The sequence below is a fragment of the Lepidochelys kempii genome, chromosome 5 (assembly GCF_965140285.1).
Source record: "Lepidochelys kempii isolate rLepKem1 chromosome 5, rLepKem1.hap1, whole genome shotgun sequence".
Classification (NCBI taxonomy): Eukaryota; Metazoa; Chordata; order Testudines; family Cheloniidae; genus Lepidochelys; species Lepidochelys kempii.
In genome coordinates, this window is record NC_136384.1 from 105653881 (window position 1) to 105674278 (window position 20398).

General features: G+C 40.3%; 1 protein-coding gene across 43 annotated transcripts in view; it reads right to left on the minus strand.

Annotated features, from left to right (window-relative positions):
• Positions 1–20398, minus strand: part of PTPRD (protein tyrosine phosphatase receptor type D) — a 624822-nt gene that overhangs the window by 113520 nt on the left and 490904 nt on the right. For all 43 annotated transcript variants that reach the window (XR_013635846.1, XM_073345345.2, XM_078852933.1 and 40 more), the window contains 3 exons: positions 19435–19525; positions 11523–11732; positions 7706–7866 (listed from right to left, as the gene is read on the minus strand). Coding sequence is in view for 42 of the 43 variants with exons in the window: in XM_073345345.2 (XP_073201446.1) it covers positions 7706–7866; positions 11523–11732; positions 19435–19525 (462 nt within the window). In the remaining variant the exon portion in view is untranslated. The remainder of the gene's footprint in view (positions 1–7705; positions 7867–11522; positions 11733–19434; positions 19526–20398) is intronic.

Sequence of the window (20398 nt, forward strand, 5' to 3'; positions counted from 1 at the left end):
TTACTATGGCTCAAATCTGGAGCTCCTTGCTAAGTTTTTATTCAGTCCTTACTTGTTCTGGCAAAACTCCACTGGGTTCAAAAGGATTTAAGTTAACATTCCAAGCCTCTGAGCAGATTCACACAGCTGCCATTTAAACAAAAAATCAACCCGCCAAAGAAATGTTTCTTTCTGTCTCCTAAAAATGCAATGCCTCCCATTAAAACTGATTAAAGCCAGTTCCAGGATGAGCAATATCCAACCCTGCAACCACGATGGGTTTAAAGTTAGGTATCTCGTGAGCTTTCAGAAACAAAGAAAACAGACATAGGAATTTAACACCGGTGAAAATTGATCTTTCAGCGGGATACATAATTTCTTTCTAGCCCTGGAAATCCTGAGATGTTGGGTAATTTTTAGAGATTTCTAACATTTATTAATTAACATTTTCCTCTCCCTCCAAAACATGTGCTATTAAATTCATAAGGCCAAATTTACAAGTGAATTTAAGGGCTAACTTGTAGCTTTAACAAGTGCCCTGCATATGAGGCAGCACATTGTTGCATTGCCCCAAGAACACCCTGGGTGATAAGCTGTGACTCTCAGAGTTGCAGTCTGCCCGTCAGTTAGCCTTCTGTCAGTTAGCCTTCTGCTCTGAGGGAGACATACTTTGTACCAGCCCTACCCTGATGCAATGTTTATCCTCCAGTGCTCTGGCAGAGCTATGCTGCTTGGTGCATTGCTGGAGGCAAAGCCAAGACTCTACCCATTCTCTGTCCATCTGCACAGGATTGGGAGCGTGAAGGACGCCTCCCCCCCCCTCACTTATGTGGGTAGTTGGCTCACTGATGTAAGGGCATGCCTTACGCTCCTGTACTGCCCTGTGTTGTTGCACAAGACGGGCTGTGGTATGGCTATGAAAGAGTGCAAGGAGAGTTTAAAGTTGTAAAATGTACCCCTTCCACCCATACATGTATGTTTGATCAATTTAGTTCCCCCTGGATTCCCTTACATTAATTGCTGAAATTCACACTGAATTTAACAGTGAATTTAACAACTGGGGGGGGGGGGGGGAAGTGTGACCAAAAGGGGCTTAATGGACACAAAATATAGCCAATGGTGAATAAGAGAATCTAAGACGATGCAACCACACACAGAGGCCAAATAAAATAGACTAGTATGATTTTTATCTTCATGTTGTCATGTTAATTAAATATATAGAATTCTTTGGTAATTTTGGATACAGTTCTGATTTCCTCTGCGTACATATTACTTGCTTCTCTTTTGTCTGAATCAACAAAAAACAGTTTTCTTGATGGCAAGACTACAGCAAGAAAAGCAAGGGGGAAAAAAGAGTTTTGTCTAGTTAATTCACTTAGACTACCAAATCCTAAAGAGAGGAACGTCTGTTCAGAACGTTTAAGGAACCTTTCTCAGCATGATTCTCTCCCTTTATTAAGGGTGTGGAGTGAGTACCATTGCTTCTATTATCACATCATAATTCAGCTGAGTTTACAACCAATTTAAGACAAAAAACTCTTACTTCTATACTGAGTACCTCAATCAGTTTTAGCCCTGGTCTACACTATGAGTTTAGGTTGAATTTAGCAGTGTTAGATCTATTTAACCCTGCACCCATCCACACGACAAAGCCATTTTTGCTGACTTAATGGGCTCTTAAAATAGATTTCTGTACTCCCCCTGACAAGGGGATTAGTGCTGAAATCGACATCACCGGGTTGAATTTGAGGTTGTGTGGACGCAATTCGACGGTACTGGCCTCCGGGAGCTATCCCAGAATGCTCCACTGTGACCGCTCTGGACAGCACTCTCAACTCAGATGCACTAGCCAGGTACATAGGAAAAGCACAGGGAACTTTTGAATTTCATTTCCTCTTTGGCCAGCGTGGTGAGGTCATCAGCAGAGGTGACCATGCAGAGCTCATCAGAACAGGTGACCATGCAGTCCCAGAATCGCAAAAGAGCTCCAGCATGGACCGAGTGGGAGGTACTGGATCTGATCGCTGTATGGGGAGATGAATCCGTGCTAGCAGAACTCTGTTCCAATAGGCGAAATGCTAAAATATTTGAAAAAATTTCCAAGAGCATGAAGGACAGAGGCTATAACAGGGACCCGCAGCAGTGCAGCATGAAACTTAAGGAGCTCAGGCAAGTCTATCAAAAATCCAAAGAGGCAAACGGCTGCTCTGGGTCAGACCCCCAGACATGCTGCTTCTATGATGAGCTGCATGCAATTCTAGGTGGTGCCCCTACCACTACCCCACCCTGTACATGGACTCCTGCAAGGGGGGAGTCTCACGCAACAGGGATGAGGATTTGGGGGATGAGGAAGATGATGATGATGAGGATGAAACCGTTCTCCCCGACTGCCAGGAACTATTTATCACCCTGGAGCCAATACCCTCCCAACCCACCCAAGGTGGCTCCCGGACCTTGAAGGTGGAGAAGGCACCTCTAGTGAGTGTACCTTTGTAAATATAATACATGGTTTAAAAAAAAGCGTGTTTAATGATTAATTTGCCCTGAAGACTTGGGATGCATTCGCAGCATCTCAATGAAGCTCTCCTGGAGGTACTTCCAAAGCCTTTGCAAAAGGTTTCTGGGAGGGCAGCCTTATTCTATCCTCCATGGTAGGACACTTTACCATGTCAGGCCAGTAGCACGTAGTCTGGAATCATTGCATAACAAAGCATGGCAGCATATGGTCCCAGTGTTTGCTCAAGCAACATTCAAGCAACATCCGTTCTTTATCTCTCTGTTATCCTCAGGAGACTGATACCATTCATGGTCAAACATGGTTGAAATAGGGGAATTTTATTAAGGGGACATTCAGAGGTGGCTGGGCTGTTTGCCTGTGGCTGAAAAGAAATCATCCCCTCTGTTAGCCATGCGGTGGGTGGACGGGTGAAGCGATTATCCCAGAGAATTGTGTGTGTGTGTGGGGGGGGGGGCGACGGCAACCTTGCACCGAAAGCATATGTGCTATGTAATGTTAACAGCTTGGTTCACCGTGAAAGAGTCTACCCATTGTTCTCTACAATGTGTCTTTTTAAATACTACTCTCCCTTTTTTTCCTCCTGCAGCTGCAAAAGTTTCAATGCTCTCCTTATCATCTCCGTCCCAGAGGCTAGTGCGGATAAGAAGGCAAAAAAACTGCACTCGCGATGAAATGTTCTCTGAGCTAATGCAGTCCTCCCGCACTGAAGTTCCATAGCCTCCTCACCCAGATGCCCAAGAACGCAGTGGGGTGGAGGGGGTGGCTCTGGGCACCCAACCACTCCACCCCAGAGGACTGCCCAAGCAACAGAAAGCTGCCATTCAATAAGTTTTGAAGTGCAGTGTGGCCTTGTCCTTCCCTCCTCCCGTCCTCCACCACCCTACCCGGTGCTTCCCTCCTCCCACACGCCTCCCGGGCTACCTTGGCAGTTATCCCCCTATTTGTGTGACAAATTAATAAAGAATGCATGAATCTGAAACAACAATGACTTTATTGTCTCAGCAAGCAGTGATCAAAGGGGGGAGGTTGGTTGGCTTACAGGGAAGTAGAGTGAACCAAGGGGGCGGGTTTTTGTCAAGGAGAAACAAACAGAACTGTCACACCGTAGCCTGGCCAGTCATGAAACTGGTTTTCAAAGCTTCTCTGATGCGCAGCGTGCCCTGCTGTGCTCTTCTGACCACCCTGGTGTCTGGCTGTGTGTAATCAGTGGCCAGGCTATTTGTCTCAACCTCCCACCCTGCCATAAACGTCTCCCCCTTACTCTCACAGATATTGTGGAGCACAAAGCAAGCAGTAATAACAATGGGAATATTGGTTTTGCTGAAGTCTAACTGAGTCAGTAAACTGCGCCAGTCGCTTTTAAATGTCCAAATGCACATTCTACCACCATTTTGCACTTGCTTAGCCTGTAGCTGAACAGCTCCTGACTACTGTCCAGGCTGTCTCTGTATGGCTTCATGAGCTATGGCATTAAGGGGTAGGCTGGGTTCCCAAGGATAACTATAGGCATTTCAACATCCCCAACAGTTATTTTCTGGTCTGGGAAGTAAGTCCCTTCCTGCAGCTGTTCAAACAGACCAGAGTTCCTGAAGATGCGAGCATCATGTACCTTTCCCGGCCATCCCACCTTGATGTTGGTGAAATGTCCTTGTGATCCACCAGCGCTTGCAGCACCACTTAGAAGTACCCCTTTCGGTTTATGTACTGGCTGCCAAGGTGGTCCGGTCCCAAGATAGGGATATGCGTTCCATCTATCGCCCCATCACAGTTAGGGAAACCCACTGCAGCAAAACCATCCACTATGACCTGCACATTTCCCAGAGTCACTACCCTGGATAGCAGCAGCTCAGTGATTGCGTTGGCTAATTGGATCACAGCAGCCCCCACAGTAGATTTGCCCACTCCAAATTGATTACCAACTGACCGGTAGCTGTCTGGCATTGCAAGCTTCCACAGGACTATCGCCACTCGCTTGTGAACTGTGAGGGCTGCTCTCATCTTGGTATTCTGGCATTTCAGGGCAGGAGAAAGCAAGTCACAAAGTTCCATGAAAGCGCCCTTTCACATGCGAAAGTTTCGCAGCCATTGGGAATCGTCCCAGACCCGCAACATTGTGCAGTCCCACCAGCCTGTGCTTGTTTCCTGGGCCCATAATCAGCGTTCCAGGGCACTACCACCAGGATGGCCAAATTGCTGGGGCCCATACTTTAGAGAAGTCTGTGTCCATGTCCTCATCACTTTGCTGCCGTCACCTCCTTGCCTGCTTTTGCAGGTTCTGGTTCTGAACGTACGGCAGGATAATGCACGAGGTGTTTACAATGCTCACAACTGCTGTGGTGATCAGAGCGCACTCCATGATTGCCGTGGTATGGCGTCTGCAGGAGAGCAGAGTCGCAGCGGAAGCGGTGGCTGACAACAGATGCCACAAGAATAGATATTTACAGAGAATGAAGAGAGGACCTGTGAGATGGATTCATGAGAGCAGGAGAGCAGAGTTGCAGAGGAAGCAGGAGCCCATGACAGCCAACATGGAGAAATTCGCTATCGAGACAAGAGCAGGAGAGCAGAGTTGCAGCGGAAGTGGTAGTTCGATGATGATGGTTAGCAGTCCTACTGCACTGTCTGCTGAAAGCAGTATGGCATCTGGATGGAAAAAAGGCGTGAAACGATTGTCTGCCATTGCTTTCATGGAGGGAGGGGTGACTGATGATATGTACCCATCAGGCATTGGGAGCTTAACCCAGAATTCCAATGAGCGGCAGAGACTGCGGGAACTGTGGGATAGCTACCCACAGTGCAACTGTCCAAAAGTCGATGCTAGCCACGGTACTGTGGATGCACTCCGCCGACTTAATGTGCTTAATGGGGGGACACACAATCAACTATATAAAATTGCTTCCTAAAAAATTGACTTCTATAAATTCAACCTAATTTCGTAGTGCAGACATAATCATGTAGGATGTCAGAGTGCAACTACGTTCGGTGACAGAGGGTGCTGTCCAATAGTTTTCCCATTCATTTTTAGAAGTACTAATCCTCTTGATTTTAGCTTGAATGACATTTGGCCTGTACTCTGACGGCTGTGGAAGAAAGCCTAAAATCTCTCAGATTTGGCATCTCTCAGCCTCACATCCTTTCAGCCCGCCACTTAAGACAAACACTGTCCCATTCCTCTTTATGTTGTATGAGGCCCATCTCAGTGGCTTTGGTTCAATCTGGAAAGCTATTTGCAACAGCCTCACAAATAACAAAGGTATCAGACACATACTTCTTGACTTTGTAGGTAGTAAAAGCTTTGTATTGACCCAGGCCACTTATCTACACTACCTAGGCCTCCTCCAACAGAGGGTTAGGGCTCATCTCTTTAATAAGTCTTTTTACAAATCACTCACCACTGTCCCTACATCATATTAAAATTTAATAACAGTAATCTTGAAATTAGCAGTCCAAGTCTGTTCATAAAGCTGTCTCTGATCAAAAATCCTGGAAAAGAGGCAAGACTCACCCCTGTTTAAGATATCTAACTAGTGCTACTAGTAAATAAAAAATGCACAACATGCCTTCTATATTTTGCATATGGGACTCCCTTCACTCTTGACCAAGAAATTTTTATGTGCTCATGTGGTGTACCTCTACAGCTTTTTGGAAACACACTGTGAAGGACATAATTATGGGTGTAATCAATATTCCCAGGGTAAATATTGGATCTGCCTTATATTTTGGTGGGGTTTGTTTTGTTCGAATAGCTTTGGAGATATTGTATTTGAGATAACCGAAGTAGTGACATGAATTGAGTATTTCACTTCCAGCCTGTTTCCAATTACCAGTTTTTGTAATGACTGATAGTCAGAAGGAGGGGCTCACAAGGTAGGTACTAACAGAAACTTTCAAGAGGCATAACATCTGCAAGAAACAGAATGACTTCTGTGCTGCTATATGATTATGATCCGAACGGTCATCTTTATAAATATATGTCTGTTTGGATTCCGAAACAGAGGTTGCCTCAGGACTGTTCTTTACGCTGAACAGAGTATTTCTCTTTCAGAAACCTGAAGGCCTCTGCATTCATCTTCAGCTGCTTCAGACTGCAGACATTTTGGGGGAAAATCCAGGTAGTTTGAGGCTTATGAAGATTTTTTTATTCGTTGTCAAGATTTTTTTCATCAGAAATAGGTACAATTACAATCCTATTGCTTTGCAGAAAATAATTTCATTAAATGTAGAGTATTTAAAAAAAATACATCCCCACATGTTTACTGCTTCCTCAGATTTTCATGGGTAGTTTTAGGCAGAAATATTAGAGGCTTAACAATGGCTCAGTCACGAACAATTGTACATTACCGATATACTTTTAAAACTGTTTTGGGTAAAGAAAAAAACTTTGAATCTGGGCTTCTGACCACCTTGGGTCTTCCTCTCCTCCATCTTCCACATTGTTCCACATTGACGTTTGTGCAAAGTAGGTGTAAAAAGCTAAGAAGCTTAAATGATAGTACTGTACACAGACTTTGCCTGTACTTTGCACAGGTATAAATGACTGAACAAGGTATAAGGCAGTGGAGAATTGACCCTCATATAATGGCAAAATCTGTGTCTTGTGCAGCATGATGTAACATACAGGATGAAAAAAGAATCAGCAAATGACTCCTCAAGTTTATGATCAGATTCCAGTGTTAGTAGTAAATGATTACTGGTTACATTGTTAATCCTGGTGTACAGGAAAACATATACATACATGGCCAAACTGAGGCCTGATTTCAGGAGGCACAACTCCAGTTACTTTTAAGGAGATGAGAATTGTGTCTGTTCACACCAGGATTGAATGTAACCCATAACGTATTACCATTGCAATATTAAATAGGTAAGTAAAGGAAGTGAAATGATTATATGGATACATGTGTACACATACACTAATGTACATATATATGTAAAATACAAAAACATTTTTAATACCACAAATGGTAATACAGTGTCATCAGCAAAAGAGTGACACCAAATCACTATAACTATAGGGAAAACTCAAAGTATCTTTTCAGTTCTATAGAAACTAAATAAAATTTCTTAAAAAAATAAAGCAAGAATCCATAGAATGACATCTAATATGTAGAGTATGGCACAACAACATTTTATCTGATCCTACGTTGTCTTAAAATGATCTAAATATCTAGAAGTCACCTTAGTTTAAAAAGAACTATTTGGTAAACTTACCTTTTATAAAGAAGTATAGCTATAACAATACAGATGATAAACACCACTGCGAGAACTGGTCCTACTACCCAAATCAAGCCCTCTTCTTCATCTGTAATTGGCTGGGGATCGAGATCCATTGACACAACAGGATCAGAATATGGGCTGGTTGCATACATGGTCTGTAAGAAAATGATGATTCTATTCAACGATAAAGTAATGGGGGCATGAGAAATAACTGTGTTAGAACTAAATAAATGTATATGGAATATAATGGCATTATAATATCTGTTATTATTCTTCAAATCCTAAACTATATAGATTAAAATGTAAATAATTTATTATTATTACTATTTTATTTATTTTGTACCAAAAGTGTGATAGGTGTATACAGAGAAATGAGGAGACAAGGTCTCTGCCCAGAAGCTTTCACAGTCTCAGTGGGTAATGTAATGATGAAGAATTGGGGAGATGATGTAACAGAAAAAAGCGAATGAATAGCAAAGTAGTGTATGATTTGTTTGTTCACTTCTTTGTTTTGTTTGCACTTCTGGGAAGGGAAGAGGGAACAAGAATTTAAACGCTTCCTGGAAGAGGTGTGAAAGAACTGAAAGAGTAGAGGACAGAATTATTGTGGACAATCAGGAAGGCCGTGTTAAATATAGGGATTTGTGGGCCCTCAGGCGACAGTAGTATGCAGCTTGGTCAGAAACAATGGGACAAAGTGGAGAGTGTAGAGAGGCAACAACAGAGAGCTAGATAGGAGCTAAGTGGGTTAGGGACTTGAAGGCAAGGGGAGAGACTATGAAGAGAGGCTGAACATGGACAGAGCAGAAGAAAAGCTAGATGACTTTGGAAGCAATGTAGCTGAGATAAGATGAAAGCTGGATAAGGGTTTAAGCAAAGAAAATGTAGAGAAATGGACAGATTATGAAGATGTTGTAGAGACAGAGGTCTATTACGGGCAAAAGAGATAGAGAGGAGTCACAGATGAATTCAGAGCCTGTAGCAGAGCAAGGATGTGGAGTTGTCAAGGGTAACCGAGAAGAGGGGAGGAATGAGGAATGCTAGGCAGAGGATGAGGAGCTCAGTTTTTGCCAGACTAAGATGGAGTGGCTGAAGGCTGTGCTTTTTCCAGCCATGCTAATTGTGTCATCTCAGTTCCTGACAGGCCACTTTATGAAATACTCCATTCATTTGGGAGCTTTGCTTAACCAAACTGTGGTTAGAGTCACATCAGGGTGTCAGCACTAATGAAGCAAGAAGGCGGAAACTTGATGGCAACTTTATATGTGATGCAGGCCTTAGCAATGACACCATGAAGAAAGAAGTTTTCACTTCGGATTAGATAATTATTAATTTCACAGGTCAGAAAAATTTGAATACAGACGTGGTTACATCTGAAAATTGCTGTAAACAGTTTTCTAGTTGCAATAAAAAAATGATTACGCAGTACTGACCAATGATGTTCAATTGTCTTGTCATATAAGTGAATAAATGTGTTAATATGAATAAAAACATTTAGAAACTGACAATATGAAACTGACAATGGTTGTCTGTGGGACAAGCAAGCACAAATCATTTACCATTTGCTGTTGTTTTTTATAACAAGTTTTCATCTAAGGTATGAAGAGTTGTTTAATCATCTGTGTTCCATCATCCTGCTTAAAGGAATCTTGACCTAAGTATTTTTCTGCTTTCATGTTAATTGAAGATGCAAGAAATTCTGCTATTGCAATATTACTTGGCCTTCAGCCTCTCTTTCCTGAGCAGATAGAACCAAATGCTGAAGCCAAAATGTGATAACAAACTACCCTATGCAAATAGGCTGAACCAAAGAAGAGATATGAAATCCTTGATGTCTACTTTTATGTATAGGCATTGTTCATACTGTTAGATTTTTAAGACAAATCTATTTGCTGATCACTTGTACATACTTAGAGTTCTGTGCTATACAGAAATACTCGACTAGAGTGCAAGATTCAAACTCTAGCAGGCTCTGGAACCCTAAGAGGGGAACAGATGTGCTGAGAACAGAGAGCAATGGAGCATGGGACGTAGATGCTCATTTATCTGAACTCTCTTTCTTCCCCACGGCCAGATCGGTAACTACAAAATCCTATTGCAGATTCTGGATGCCATGACAAAACAAACTTAATTTGCCAGTGAGCCCTCCTTCTAAGGCCTGTGCACCTATGAAGACCACAGATAAATTCCGTTATATTAGGTATTTAAGTTGTAAACATCCAAACCAAACCTTTTTGTGTTCATTTATCTTTAAGGCAGTCACAGTCCCAAAATCAACAATGTTAGACATTACAGCCTTAGTTAATATATAAAATTACTGAAGGATCAAAACTTTTCAAAGAAAAGATTGAATCTTAGTATGGGTAATTTGTGAGTATAGCTTTTCAGATATCTAACTTTCTACCTAAAAGCTTTCCTCTTTTTCAACTTTGAGATTTAATGACATGAAGCCTATGCTTAATTCAGAAGGACACTGGCTCTTCTATCACCAGCTGTAAATCATCATTTAGTCACTTTTTTGGTTTCAGAGTAACAGCCGTGTTAGTCTGTATTCGCAAAAAGAAAAGGAGTACTTGTGGCACCTTAGAGACTAACCAATTTATTTGAGCATGAGCTTTCGTGAGCTACAGCATTGCATCCGATGAAGTGAGCTGTAGCTCACGAAAGCTCATGCTCAAATAAATTGGTTAGTCTGTAAGGTGCCACAAGTACTCCTTTTCTTTTCACTTTTTTGGTTAACTTTTCAGTGGTGTGTAGGATTTTATTAATTAACAGATTTTCCATTCCACTGACACAGTCTTTGCAATCACTGTAAGACAGAAAGAGGAAAAGAGAAACTTTTGTTCTATATTAGAATGTTCTTAAAGCAGTTGTTCCATTTTCAAATGAAGCCACAAGTGATAAGTAGACTAACGAGAACTTCCTCCTTGTTTTCAAGTAAATAAACTCTCCACACATTTAAGGCATTGCCAGACACTGGAGGTCTTTGACTAGACTTCCGATTACTGCTACAGTAGGTTAAACTGGCTGAGCCCAGCAAATGTATATGTCAGTTTTAGGAATCAATTAGAAAGACACCATGCAATATATTGCATGTTCAAATGTTAATGAATGAAGCAGCATCTTTCCACAATCCTATTTCTATCTTAAATTATTTTTTTACTGTTTTACTTGCAGCTAAAACAACTCAAGCATAAAGGGACATAAGAATAAGATGAATTACATAATGGGAAGAGACAACTCATTATTTAAATTCCCTCAGGAATTATCCTTATTATTGCATTATTTTCTAACTTTCGTACATTTCACTGATAAAGTTGGTAGCAAATTACTATAATTGGAGAAGCTAGCTGTTCATGTCTCTGATTAGACAGATCTTTCCAAAGATTTTTTGGCAACAAACACCATTGTCTCAATGGCAGTCCCCAGGCAAGAAAGGAACTTTTTTTAAATTGTGAAAGATATTGCTGTGAAGCTCATGCCTCAGTAGTTGCATCACAGGTCTCATGAAGCAAGGCCTGTAATTTGCAAAGGATCAAAATAGTGCTAATAAAAGGTGATCTTTACCCTTCAGTTACAGAAGCAAACAACACATTAAAATGCATGCAGAACTATTACCTTCTAGCTTGAGAGATCACTGGAAATAAGCAAGGAAAGACGCTGACTTTTGAAAAGCACTGACATACCCTGTAGATAGCTGACCTTGTGTGAGTGGACAGAGGAATGATCGTATGAACAAATAGTATAAGAAATGAGTGAAGGTAAACTTAGGAATAAAAACAACAACAGCAAAAACATTCAGCTAACTTACAGATTCAGAGTGCTCCATTACAGCCAAAACAAAGAAGACATATTCTTGACCGCTTTGGAGTTGCTTATTCTCAAAGCCACCATACTGCTTTTTATCCCCCAGGGTAAACTCAGTAGGAAGAACTTCAAAGTGAGCTGCAATGTATGGCTTTAATTCAACTTCTCTCCCAAAACGAATGCTTCTGCGTTTCCTAACTATCTCCTTAAGTAGCTGTGGGGAAGAAAGAAGGAGAGACAGAGAGAGAGACAACAGAAAGATAACTGTAAACAACATTAATGTAACTTATTGACAGTTTAATGGGAAAACTTAATTTAGGGCCAGGAACTATCAAAATACCATTTATTGTCATTTCATGGTGCATGTCAGCATCACTAAATCTCAGCTCTTGCAATCCTTAAATTTTTGGCCTTTCCTGTTAAGATAAGATACTAAATTGCATTTGCACTGCTCAGATTATGAACATGGGTCAACTAGATCAATTTTCAGTGCTTGATATCATTGTCCACGCTAATAAAACCCTACAGAATTAAGTTCTAGAATGCATTACAACCTTTCTCTGAAAAACAAAGACAATTTGTTGCATAATTTTTTTATATGTATGCAGTATCCATATTGTGACCTCCAACTTAATACAGCGAATCCCAATAAAGCTGTTGGTGGATGTGATTGCAGAGCCATTGGCCATTATCTTTGAAAACTCATGGCAATCGGGGGAGGTCCCGGAAGACTGGAAAAAGACTAATGTAGTGCCCATCTTTAAAAAAGGGAAGGAGGAGGATCCTGGGAATTACAGGCCAGTCAGCCTCACCTCAGTCCCTGGAAAAATCATGGAGCAGGTCCTCAAGGAATCAATTCTGAAGCACTTAGAAGAGAGGAAAGTGATCAGGAACAGTCAGCATGGATTCACCATGGGCAAGTCATGTATGACTAATCTAATTGCCTTCTATGACGAGATAACTGGCTCTGTGGATGAGGGGAAACGAGTGGACATGTTGTTCCTTGACTTTAGCAAAGCTTTTGACACCGTCTCCCACAGTATTCTTGCCAGCAAGTTAAAGAAGTATGGGCTAGATGAATGGACTAGAAGGTGGATAGAAAGCTGGCTAGATTGTTGGGCTCAACGGGTAGTGATCAATGGCTCCCTGTCTAGTTGGCAGCCAGTATCAAGTGGAGTGCCCCAAGGGTCAGTCCTCGGGCCGGTTTTGTTCAATATCTTCATTAATGATCTGGAGGATGGTGTGGATTGCACCCTCAGCAAGTCTGCAGATGACACTAAACTGGGAGGAGAGGTAGATATGCTGGAGGGTAGGGATAGGATACAGAGGGCCCTCGACAAATTAGAGGATTGGGCCAAAAAAAAGTCTGATGAGGTTCAACAAGGACAAGTGCAGAGTCCTGCTCTTAGGACGGAAGAATCCCATGCATGACTACAGACTAGGGATCAAATACCTAGGCAGCAGTTCTGCAGAAAAGGACCTAGTGGTTACAGAGGACGAGAAGCTGGATATGAGTCAACAGTGTGTCCTTGTTGCCAAGAAGGCCAATGACATTTTGGGATAAGTAGGGGCATTGCCAGAAGATAGAGGGACATGATTGTTCCCCTCTATTCGACATTGGTGAGACTTCATCTGGAGTGCTGCGTCCAGTTTTGGGCCCCACTCTACAAGAAGGATGTGGAAAAATTGGAAAGAGTCCAGCGGAGGGCAACAAAAATGATTAGGGGACTGGAACACATGACTTATGAGGAGAGGCTGAGGGAACTGGGATTGTTTAGTCTGCAGAAGAGAAGAATGAGAGGGGATTTGATAGCTGCTTTCAACTACCTGAAAGGGGGTTCCAAAGAGGATGGCTCTACACTGTTCTCAGTGGTAGCAGATGACAGAACAAGGAGTAATAGTCTCAAGTTGCAGTGGGGGAGATTTAGGTTGGATATTAGGAAAAACTTTTTCACTAGGAGGGTGGTGAAACACTGGAATGCGTTACCTAGGGAGGTGGTGGAATCTCCTTCCTTAGAAGTTTTTAAGCTCAGGCTTGACAAAGCCCTGGCTGGGATGATTTAGTTGGGGATTGGTCCTGCTTTGAGCAGGGGGTTGGACTAGATGACCTCTTGAGGTCCCTTCCAATCCTGATATTCTATGATTCTATAAAGCATATGAACTTCCCTTTGAGGAAGGAATATTGAAAATAATATAAAATTGAAAAAAAAAATCCCAGCCTGTGAAACTCAGGCTTCATTACCTAGGTTTCATTTTTCAGGGGGACTTTCTAAAATGCAAACACTATCTTTCTAGCACCATTCTGTAATACGAAGAGATTAGAACACAAATAACAACATCCATTTTCACAAAATAGTCCATTGGATTTCTATAACAGCTTTCATCTGAAGCTCTCCAAGAACTTTACAAATAATAAATTTCACACCCTCAGTGAGGGAGGTATAATTAAATTCATTTTACAGATGACTAAATGCAGGCAGAGAAAGTTTAAGGGCATGTTTTTTTGATGCACTTATCACCCACAATTCCAACTGAAGTCAACAGAAGTTTCAGATGCTCATCATCACTAAAATCAACCTCTAAACAACTTGTTCAAGGTCACACAGCACTTCAGTGGAAGAGCCAGGAACTGAACCCCAGAGTCCTAACAACCAGACCACTTTCCACCACAACAGTTAAGCACCAGAACTTACATACTCAACGGAGACATAAACTGTATAGCCTGCCTTTCAAAATGTAAACTTCCTTTACCCCATTAAATATTTGCTCTGACGAACAAAGCCAAAATATACATCAGGGTATTTGGCAGTAAGATTAAATACTAGCTCATGTTTGTATGTTAACTAATAAATGAAATAAAGCCTAGCTGGTAAAGCCACTGATTAATTACCTATTTAAATGGCCAAATGCTTATTCAATATCTTTTATCACATTGGATATACTGACATTAAGCAGATACTAATTTGACTTGTTTAGAAATAGCCTGAAGTTTTCCTGCTTGACAAGTGATGACTGCTAAGAGTGTTCCATCGTTTTTCACCCATGAAACTTATTCATTGTCCTATTTTAAAGTAAAAGCAACAGACTCAGTCTCCAACGTTATATTCCTCCAAGGTCACACGGTTATTTTGAGTTTTTCTGCTCACAGACAAAACAAACAAAATGGGTAAGTTTTCACTACTTTGTTAAGTGCAGAAGGCAAGTCTCCAGGGGAAAGTTACAGATCAATAGCAAAGAGATTAAAATGTAATTTCTAGTATATATTTTCATTTTAAAAATACACTTAGGGAAGATCTAGTTGCACCCACTTTTTCAGTATTGTCCTGCAACTTAGATGGCATTTCTTTTTGCCATCCCCGAAAATGGAACAAGTATTTCCTAATTATGCAGCAAACAATCCAAAAGCACACAAACAAGCAACCACTCCTTTCTCTTAAACTTAACTCACTACTAAAACAAAGTTTGTTAACACTGATTATCTGAACATGCCAGTTCATTACAATTTTGAATCTCAAACGGGTTAAAATTAGAAACGTGTCCAAGCTGCACAATTTCGATACAAACTTCCTTAAAGGTTGGGGGTGTTTGGATACTGGGCTCTGCGCTGCTCCATTACAGAGATCAGCTTAGTGACCAGGTATGGAGTTCAGATACAAGGCCTGATTCCTCATCATGTTGCACATGCTTTATGTTGGTGTGATTTTTTGATTTCAGTGGAGTTACACCAGCATAAAAACTAGTGTAATGGACCCCTCGATCTGAAAATGAACTTCCCAAGCATTTGAAGGTGTTGGATCCTTGTAAATGACTCTGCTGTAAAATGACATTATTGTATTCTAAAATGTCATTTAGAAACAACTCTGGTGATTTTTTCACATTATCTTTTATTTAACGTGCATCCAGAATAATTTTCAGGTGACCCTCACTTGTGTAAAAGTGAGGACTGCAGTGGGTAATAGACCAATCTTGGCGCCCATTAATGTTACTTTTATTTAGTTGTTTTTGAAGGCCACTCTCCCTTTTTAAAGAAAAAAAAAACAACCTTCTGATTGCTTCACATGTGTCAGTACTAGGTAGAGTAGGTAGCAACAGGAGAGGGGGAGCAGAGGCTGCCTGAACATTAGCCCTGTCTGCTGTTGCTTCTAACAGCAGATCTGCTGAGGGAGGTATTCTTTCATGATGACATATGCCCCCAAGGCATCTGCTAGTGAGATTCTGAAGAAGCATTCACCCCCTAAAATACGTACATGCCTTTCCACAGCTCTGCTCCCAGAGATGCTTTCATCAGCTGCTAGGAACACTCTGCTATTTCTCTCTCCCTTCCTAGCTTCATCTCAGAGTGGAGTTTCATGGGCAAGAGAGGGCTGGGGAGGGGTAAACCAGGATAAAGTCACTCCCAGCAGTGGATGAAAAAGACCACTGAGAAGAAAGCTTAGTTATATACCTGGCAGGCAGGGGAAGTTGAAGGCAGTTTGGCAGCTGGCTTCAATATATATACACCCACCTTTCCATAGGCAGTTCCATTTGCCTGCTTCCTAACCTCAGGTCCAGCTCCTTTGGGTACTTGGGAGGGTGGGGTGTTTTTACTGACTGATGGTCCACAAACATCAGTATATTTATACAAAGAGGAGTATATGCTTCCAACCACCCTTTAAGATGAAGAGTGAGATTTTCAAAGGAGTCATAGGGGACCAATCTTCACTGGCATTCAATGGCATTAGCTCACCTTACTCCTTCTACCACACCTCCTTTGAAAATCCCAGCCAATTTTTTTGTTCCCCATCTTTCCAGTTCGTATTATAATTATAATTTGGGTTTTAGACCTTTCATAAACCACTGCACATCGGTGGATGTTTGTCAATCAAGGCCAGTTAAACAGCTCTGTGTGTGAATGGAAATCTGGTTTACAAAATCTATTCCACATGACTGAATAGACCCCAAGTGCACCCTTGCTATCATTCATATTTCAGATATAGGTGATGTTTTTGCCATATGTCATTAACATCACACTTCTCCCCAGTGATACTTTAGAACAGGACTAGGTTGAAAAGCTTTGAATTCATTTAAGACTTAACATCTATTTCTGTGTTGCTGGTTTTTTTCATTATTCCTTGAAACTACAAAAATTCTCCTAAATAATGTTTAAATCCAAATCATAACATCTGCCATTCGTATTGCTTTTACAAACATGACATATTTACTCTGTGTCACCAAGTCTCATAACAACTAAATATCTTTATGACTATATGCATTTTTCAAAATCTAATGGCCATAAACTAACAATGAAGTCGTGGTTTCTGACCAAGCAAAATAACAGTTTACTCTGCTTGAATCAACTGCAAGAACCCAGAGTGAAATTCTGGTCCAGTTGAAGTCAATGGCAAAACACTCAATAACTTCAATGGAGCCTGAATTTCAACCCCAGTTTCTGGTATATTTTTTCTCCCTGGTAGCTTTCAAACTTATAATATCTGTCGAACTAGTGGCCTTGTCTTGCACCCTTGCTTTTCACCCTCCACTACCTCTGACTTCAATCAGAGCTGACAGTACATGGCACCTTGTACATTCAGAACACTAAGGTAAGTATGGGTACAGTCTTCTTGACTGGTAGATTATGGATTTACTGCTCCAAAACCACCTGCTATTGAGGTCTGTTTGGCTAACCTATTTCTGTAAAGCATTTGGAGGTATCTAGCATATTGAGTAACTCCCTGTGCAATATATCCCAAACCTAGATATCTAAGGATGCAGTAGAGACAAAACCCACAAATTCCCCTAGCTCACCTCCATAAAGACCTAATCATTTGTCAGCAGTTTGATTTAGAAGTTTGGTGAGTTTTCTTCTCATAGGTGCATTTTAGCCTTTATTTGTGTCACTGCTTTCTTAAGTTGGTCAGGGAAAGACTACATAATAACAATATAAAGTTCTTATTTTCCCAGGTAGGGGGACTAAACCCTTCAAGCATCAGAAATTGAATGAGAAAGCATGAAGTGCAGCCACTGCCAGCTTTTGATTTTATTCCCCCTTCTCAAGAGTTACTACATATATTGAAGGCAATTGCAAAAGATATATCAAGGGCTTTAGTTCTTTATCAGAAATAATTTTCATTTTCCAGTCAATGCATATCTTATTTCTTCCACCATTAATTCTACAATGTGGTCTCAATTATATCAGTAAAAAAGTAGGAAATAGCCCATCCTGACCCAAATATTTCTGAATTAATAAATGTTCTTTATCAAACTATTATACAGATTAATGCACCACAACTTGCAGAATGATTAAAATGACCCTTTGTTATGGGAATCAGTAGCACAGACCCGTAGAATTTTATTGCAACAAAGTTCAATGTCATCCTGAACTCACACTTATCTACTGTTGTTGCTGAATCTGACTGTGGATTTTGGAGGTTAAAATTGGGCGGTAATAGTAAATCAATTTTCCATTACTGAATGGGTCTTTCCAGGGAAATTTTATTGTTTAACTACATTTGATGTAATCTAGGACTGCGTCAAGGCACCGATAGCCTTTACAACAGCTCTTTTAAAGGAAAGACATTCATGGTTCAAGCAAGTGTACTCCACGTTTTGAATCCAATTCTGATCAAAACAAAAAGAAGACACTGCTGTAAACTGCTTAAAAACTGATTAAAATAATGAAGAATATTTCAGGCTTTAATTGCTTACTCACCAGCAACCATGTCTTCCTTTGAATAACTTAATAAGAACAACTAAATCTTTTTCATTCTTCTGATGAAGGATTACTATTTTCCTGCTGTTGCAGATAATTTTCTTTTCTGGTCACTGAAGCAATTAAAAACTCCCAATTATTGGACAAGATTATTGAAAACACTTTCCTAAATTGACCTACAATAGATGCCCAGAATGAGGAATTACCTCTTGTTTTCTTTGCCCCTTGGAGTTCAGGTCACAGAAAACATATTTGGGCAGTGGGGGTAGGGAAAAAGTGTGGTGACCACTTGCTGAATGAGCACTTCCTGGTGCTGTTTTATGGAGAACCAATGGCAACTCCATTACAGAATACTCTTTACCATGATGAAAGGAAAAGGGGAAAGTATACAGGGCTTGACCCAAAGCCTGCTGAATTGAATGGAAAGACTCCAAATGACTTCAGTGGGCTTTGATTGACAAAGATGGTCAGGATCACTACCCCCAGTTTACAGACACGGAAAATGAGGACAGATTAAATTACATTCAATGCAGACATAGAAGAAATCTACACTAGGCTGGCTAGAAGTAATACTAGATCAAAATAAATAAAGTATTTAGTTGTTTTTCTGAAATTAAGTCACTATACTCTGTTCTTTGGAGTATGGCGTTTATATTGCTAATTGGTGACACACGGTTGTTTTCTCCTATGTGGTTTCTAATTTCGGAATATAGAGTACCATGAGAATAGAGAATACTGCAAACATTTCCTAATCAGCAGTATTACAGTATGTGAGAAACAGGTAAAAAGATCACAAGGTAAGTCAAATGTTAAACAGCAGTGCAAACAGCAGTGCAAATTGCAATTTAGCATTTGTTACATCCTTAGCAAACAGCCCACTAATCAACCGGACCTTTACTGGAGTTCATATCAATGGTGATTAAGTTTTTGCTGACAACTCATTTCACCTTATGCACTTTTGCTTTATGCTTTACAAAAGGTAAAGAATAAAATATTAGTGCCAACAAAGATCAGACAGTTTGTGTGCTTTATTGAAACTTAATGTCTTTAATGTCTTCTAATTTAAGTAATTAGATCTTTTTTTCCACCCCCAGAGGGTAACTCAATCCAAAGATAAAATATCCAGACAACTAAACTCGCTGAAATCAGTGTATTAGTGGGATGCAATCATTAAAATATTTTAATTAATAAAACAGAAACAGAAACAGTCAAAACAGAAATACTGTACCTCATCTAACTCCATTTCATCCGGACTTTCCCATGGTTTGATAAACTTTCCATGAGACTTCTTCAAAGGCACAATTACTATATAATAACCTCTGTAAAGGAAGTAATAGATAACAATGAGGTCTAAATCGAGTAAGTGGATAAGTCAAAAGGGTTGGATCTGAGTTTAAAGCCAACTTCTTGGGAGAGAGAGAACTGTGATGAAATAAAGGCAAATTTTGTATATGAAATGTTGCTACAATCTCTCAGATATAACTGCAAAAAGGCTCTTGTACACTACAGAGGCTCTTGCAAACAAACAGACAATAAATTCTAGTGTACAGCATTTGACAAACAAATGGCACTAATTACCTGCTTTTTCATCTAAACACATAAATATTTATATGAAACTATAATTATATTATTTCATAATGCCTACATGGTTGACTGCAGTTTATTATCTCATTTTAAATGTAACAGGCATGGGACACTTGTGCCCTGCCAGCATTCTAAGCATATGGAAACCAATAAGCTGAAACTTATTACTGGATTTTTCAAGAGCCCATTTACCATCACACACTTCTCCCAATTTTCATATATAATGGGAATGAGATGGTAACATAATGTGTTTGTTGATCCTGCTATTATTATCGTACTATAGTATTATATAGCTAAAATACAAAACTGGCCAATAATATATAATAAGAAGGGTATGTATGGGGGAGTTAAGAATACATTATATATCTATAATGGGTAAGTGTGTATATATATATATATATATATATATATACACACACACATACACACATATATATTAATCTTAAAAGACACCCCCCTTTACTTCATACTATAAATTATCATTAACAAGTTCTGTATCTGCCCAACCTATAGTTCATTATAGTGGAATAGGTAACCCAACCATCTGGCTTTCTTCACAGTCAGTACTTTAAAGCAAAATACACTCCCAATTCACTAGTCAACCATTC